This window comes from Arachis ipaensis, chromosome B07 (assembly GCF_000816755.2).
Source record: "Arachis ipaensis cultivar K30076 chromosome B07, Araip1.1, whole genome shotgun sequence".
Taxonomy (NCBI): Eukaryota; Viridiplantae; Streptophyta; class Magnoliopsida; order Fabales; family Fabaceae; genus Arachis; species Arachis ipaensis.
Window position 1 is genome coordinate 36,877,374 of NC_029791.2, and position 6,399 is coordinate 36,883,772.

At 38.2% G+C, this 6,399-nt stretch overlaps 1 protein-coding gene across 1 annotated transcript in view; it reads left to right on the forward strand.

Annotated features, from left to right (window-relative positions):
- The window catches only part of LOC107609306, a gene marked incomplete in the record, with an annotated part of 5,505 nt that continues 1,341 nt past the window's right edge, over positions 2,236 to 6,399 (forward strand). Inside the window, 3 exon segments of the mRNA XM_021107641.1 lie at positions 2,236 to 2,612; positions 3,794 to 4,099; positions 5,730 to 6,399. Of these exon segments, the coding sequence (XP_020963300.1) occupies positions 3,799 to 4,099; positions 5,730 to 6,343 (915 nt within the window).

Consider the following 6,399-nt stretch of genomic DNA (forward strand, 5'->3'; position numbering starts at 1 on the left):
ATATTAAATATTATATATATATATTATCAAATATTTTACAATAATTTAATTTATATTCTTAGTAGGACGTAACGTTGATCAAGTTGTTTTTGATCAAGTTGTTTTTATTTCAAGGATGAACATAATTCCTAATAATGAGACCTTATCTATCAGGTTTATTCAAAGGCAGTTTTCAATTATCCTTTGCTTTGCAATGACCATAAATAAGTCTTAAGAACAGACACTCTCAACTGTTGATGTATATCTTCTAAGGTTTGTTTTCACACATAGTTAGCTTTATGTTGCACTCTCTCGAGTCAATAGTATGTCTGGTCTCAAAATATTAGTTGTTAATTTTTATGAAAAGACCTCAAATCATACTCCTAATATTGTATACAGAAAGGTTTTTGTCAATTTACTCCCTGCCATTCAGCCATTACTGTAATATTCATTGTTCAGCTATTATGTCTTGCTTCCAAAGTGTTATTTTGATCAAATTTTCTTAAATCTGTATTTCCTGGTTACGATCATTTTATTGGTTACTTTCATCACATCATCCTCTTTTGATTCACGGTACAAGCCTACAAAGTCGCTGATGCTATGTCCTCGTGCTTGGCACGAGTCTTAAAACTAGTACCTACTAAAAATCAGACCAATTTGACTGATTAGTATGGTTTTAAAAACCGAATCGGACCGACCAGTTCAACCAGGTTAACCGGAAATCGATTACCTAGTCGGTTCGGATAAGTCTATAAACTGCCTGACAAAAAATCGGTCACAGAACCGATTGAACCGACAGTTAACCGGTAAACTGACAGAACCATTCGATTTTTTGGCGGGTTTTTGGTTCGACAATAAATCTCCCAAACGACTCCGTTTTGTTTAAAAAAAAAAGGGGAAAAACGGCAAAAGCAAAACTGAAGTTACTGAACCTTAATTCCCTAAATCAATCCCCGTAACCCATCTTCTTCCCAAACTCATCTCTCTTCTCTTCTTTGAGATCCATAGAAGCCACCAACATCCCGCTGCCACCGCATCCCGCCGCCACCACAGCCCCCACCGTGTCGCACATCGCCGAGCTCCCCTTCTGTGTGTTCGCCGATGTCGCGTCCTCTGTCGTCGCCGTTGCTCACCTTTCATGTTATCCTCCCCGTAAGCGTAAACGGTACACCCATCTCCTCTCCTCTCTTCTCTGAAGACTGAAAGTGAACCATAGAAGCCACCGCAATGACAGTTTTGAGCACTGAGCCCCACCGCCCCACCGCGTCTCTGTAATCGCCGACCTCGCCTTCTCTGTTCGGCTATTCGCCGGTGTCGCGTCCTCCATCGCTCGCGTTCCTCCTCGCCGACCTCGCCTTCTCTGTGTTAATCGGTAAGCACTGAATAGCCATCTCCTCGGTGTCTGCTTGCTGGTTTAATGTTTAGGCATTTAGCACTTGATTAATTGGATTTTCTGAGATTATTGTCTGCTGATTTATCATTTATTTGTTATTTCTGATTTTCTTTGTGTTGAATAGTGATTTGGTTTGGGGGGAGATATGGCTTCTGAGGCCATTGTGTTGAACCTTAATTATTCTTAATTTTGGTGTTTTAGCTGTCCAAATTTGTTGTTGGTGTTGTTGTCCGTTTGTATTCTAGTTCATTTCATTCACTTATTCATGTTTTGTGGTATTTCCCTTTCATCTCCAACACAGACCTGTTTCTATTACTCAATTTCACCATTTGGTGTCTTTTTCTTTTTCCTTGTCATTGTTTCTTTTCTTTGCATATGTTGTTTCGTGCTTTGATTCGATTTACCTTTTATTGCAACATCAATCATTACATACATCAGAAATAACAAATAAATAATAATTATGATTTTTGATAAGATACCTTTATTAGTTGAAAACTTGTTTGTTAATGTTTCTTGTGATAGAACATTATGTGTTTGTTATTATTTGCGTTTTGGTTGTTTTTTGTTATAAACTTCGATGTTTGAAGTCATTTGTGAACTTCTAATATTAAATTATGAATAATTTATGGTATAAAATTGTGAAATTTTGAATTTTATTAAGGTAAAAATTATTGAATTTATTCAAAATTATATATAAATTTTTTAATAATTTTATTTAATATTTAATTAAATCGGTTGAACTCTGGAGTTCAAACCATTAAACCAGTAATTTTACCGGTTTATTGATTGGTCTGGTTTTCGCAACCTTGCTGATTAGCTGATGATTGACCGAATTTTTTGAAATTTTTTGAATTTTTTGAACTGGACCGATCTAGTAGTCGGTTCCGATTAGCCATGTTCTAATCTAGGGTACGCCTTTCCCCTCTCTCGCTCTCTCGCTCTCTCTTCCTCCAATCCCCAACCATTTCACCCTTCTTGTTTGGTTTCTCAGTGCTCACCGCCTCACCCACCCAGCCTCTACCATCATCTTCTATCTGCTTCTCGCTGCTCACCCAGCACCACCAGCGTCTGCTGTCTTCGCCGCCGCGAACTCCATCGCCGCTTCCATCTTCACTCGGTCCATGAACACCCCTAACTTACACCACTAGGACCACGACTCGCCTTTTGCCGCCTTCGATTCTGCCTGCTGCTCTTCTGCCCTGTGCTATCCGGTTCTGCCCTAATTTCCACCTTCTTCTAGGTTGTCTTTTTTTTTTCTGCCCCATTTTGTTGTTTTGCCCTTATCTCTTGAATGATTTAATTGCTGCTGCTGCGAGGTCCCAATTCCGTTTGATTATATCAATTTAATTCTTGCTAAATGATGATTGTGCTGAATTTGTGGTTAAATGGTTGCATATGGCAATTACAATTTTTTTGTCTGTAATCTTTACAGTTATTTTGCTTCTGTTAGCTTATTTGGTTTAGTTGTTTGAGCTGGTAGCAGTGTTGTGCTAACTGTTGAGAATGTTTTTGCTCACCAGATGTTTGATGAAATGTGTCAGTATTGTTTATATAATTCTTGGCCAATCACTTTATGTCCTTGATTTGGATACCATATCGTTCACTTTCAATTAAACAGACCTATAAACAGCAATGGGTAATTTACATGGATTAATTCTGGAATCTTGATAGAAGGGCTGAGTACCAAGTTTGAGCTTAGAGTGAAACATTCATTTGTACCCAAGGGAATTGGTTTGGATAAAAAAATGCACAGTACTAGACTGCCCAATTTGTTTTACACTATACAATTCCTATACACCATATAGCCATATACTAAGCCTTTTAGCCTTCCAAGTTTCAATCCGCCTCACCCTCAGAATTGACGATCCCTTTCTAAATGTATGTGTGCATGTATATATTAAGTTGATCCATAAAGAAAATAAATACAAGTAGATTGCAGCTTTTATCTTATACAATTTTTGGCACATTTGAAACATATTTTCTCACTTTGTTGTTCAAATGGGGTAGCTTTCAATTTGAGCATTTTTGTGGTCATTTAAATTCAAATTCAACTTTAATAGAAATTTTTGGAACTGTGTTCTTAGTGTTGTTAGAATTAATTAGTTGCCATTGATGACCTTATATCTGATTATTTTTAATTTACTGTCAACTCAAATTTACTCACAGTTTTTATTTATTGGTGCATTGGTCTTTTCAAATAGGTAAGGTGTATTGAATAACATCTAGAATGTGAGAAGATTATTACTTACCTGTAAAACGTAACAGTATCTCTTCAGTTTCTTTGTTAAATTAAATAAACGAGAATAGGTGTATGAGCCATGAGAATTTGTTTGTTTATTTTAGTTTTTGCATTTTAGGACCACACATCATTATACTTGTCCATGTTTTGACTTGTGGCTTTGTGGTTCTTTTCATTCTTAGGATACATGGAGGATTCAGAGCAAAGAAAGAAAAGGTTGAAAGAAATGCGCATGCAGGCTGATCAAGCTGAAGTTTCTGGTGGTGTTGAAGGTTCTGGGATCCCAGGTCATCTCTCAAACCCCTTGATTGAAACTTCTTCGACTAGTCGCTCACAGGATAGATCATCCGCTGCACCAAGATTTGACTTTTATACAGATCCAATGAATGCATTCTCTTCTAACAGAATGAACAACCCCCGTATGCAGTCTGCACCAGATTATTTTCCTCTGGCCAATTTTGCCAGGTCTCCTGCAGTACAAGATCCAGGTAATGGTATGACTGACTACGACTGTTTTCTTAAAATGGTATTCCGTCTATTAACCAGAGATAATTTCAAGTGTTTAACCAACCTTCATTTTAACATTGAGCAACTAGTCGGCAATTGCACATTTTATGGTGTTATTCTATCCACAAGTTCTGCTTATGTTGCATAGCCAGTTCCAAGTTTGGAGGAAAGAGGAGGGTTGTGTTAGGTCTTCGAACCTTTATGACATGGATCAAATGGGTTTATTATATGACATGTATTTCATCCCTTCTGACACCTTTTTCTTTAATAAAAAGTTATGATACCTTTTTAAACATTTAATTAAGTGAATTAGCTTTTCATCAAAATAGAGTTTACATTCATATAGTTCTTACTTTAGAATGTTATTTACATCAAGAAAGATGTGATATCCTACAAAAAAATGTGCCTGACACCCTAACAAGGAAAGTTGGTCTTTTTGGGATCTATAAATTAAATATAAAAAAGGGCAGTCCGGTGCATAAGCATCCCGTGTTAATGCAGGGTTAAATATGAAGAGAGATTAAATAACCCAACTTACTTTATTATTAGGGTGTTAGGCACATTTGTTTGTAGGATATACTGATATACCATTACTTACAGCATTTGCCTGCAATCTAAATTTAACTCGATGATTGCACCTAAATAATGACTCAGCCGTGAAGGAAGTTTAAGCCTCTCAGAGATTGATTTATTATTTTTTTTTTATGTATATAAGTAGCAAGACGGAATATATGGAATGTAAGTTCAGTCTGAGAAGGGAAAACCCCAATATAGAGGTGAAGATTGGAAAAAACACCCTACGAAAAGTTAAAAGTTTTAAGTATCTTGGGTGCATCATACAGGATAATGGAGAGATTGAACAGAATGTAAATCATAGGATCCAAGCAGGTTGGTCAAAATGGCGGAGTGCATCTGGTTTTATATGCGACAAAAAAGTACCTTTAAAACTTAAAGGTAAATTCTATCGCACCGCTATAAGACCGGCTATGCTGTATGGTACGGAGTGTTGGGCGGCTAAAGGGGAGCACGAACATAAGCTGAGTGTGGCAGAGATGAAGATGTTGAGATGGATGAGTGGTCATACGCGATTGGATAAAATAAGGAATGAAGATATAAGAGAGAAAGTTGGAGTTGCACCAATTGTGGAAAAGATGGTTGAATCGCGTCTCAGGTGATTTGGACATGTGAGAAGAAGACCGATAGAACATCCAGTCAGGAGGGTGGATGAGATGGAAGATGGACAAAGGGCAAAAGGCAGAGGAAGACCTAAGAAGACCATCCATGAGGTGGTCAAACGAGACCTACATGTAAACGGTCTCTCTGTAGACATGATACATGACAGAGCACAATGGCGTCGTTTGATTCATGTAGCCGACCCCACTTAGTGGGACAAGGCTTTGTTGTTGTTTGTATATAAGTAGTTTGTCTGGTCATTTCTAATTATATAATTGTTAAATTCAAATTTGCAGCATTGCTCTTATCATTTGTTGTATTTATACTGTTAAAATCATTATTATGAGCTTACCTACTGATTCTTCTGTGCAGAATGATCACCATCTAGATTTAACTGTTTCTTTTCTCGAGTTACAATCTCATTCTTTGCAATTACAGGATCAACAAATCTGTATATGGCTGCCTTTGCCACTCAAGCATCACCAACACCCTATCGAAACCCAGGTTGGAGTGAACCAAGAGGCCATACTCATTATAACTTACCATTCCGTTCAGCAAGTGGTAGTACTTATCCTAATCCTAGATTCGAACCACCAGGTGGTCCATCATGTTTTGCTGGACAAGGCATAATTCCCCATCCGAGCCATAGTTTGAACCCTTCTCCAGGATACAGGAATAGTCCAACTCCCAATCGAGGGAGAGGCAGGGGCATTTGGCATAACACCCAAAGCCATGCTTCAGGACGTTGCAGGGAACAAGGACAAACTTCGCATGGTCACTGGTCCAACAAGGACAGAGCTTCCGGCCCAGAAGATTCGTATAAGAGGTCCATGGTTGAAGATCCATGGAAGCTTTTAAGCCCTGTAATATGGAGGACAACGACGATCTCTTCATATACACCAGGAAGTTCAAAACCTCGGATTTCGAACTCAGTAAGTGATAAAAGGGAAGGACCATCTGGCGCTGCTATCAAAACCGGGTCTGAGCCAAGTCTTGCTGAGTACTTGGCTGCTGCTTTCAATGAAGCTGCCAGAAATGCAGAAAATGTGTGATGGCAGCTGGGAGGTTCACGAAGGTCCCGTTGTCATATTACTACAATGGCAAATGG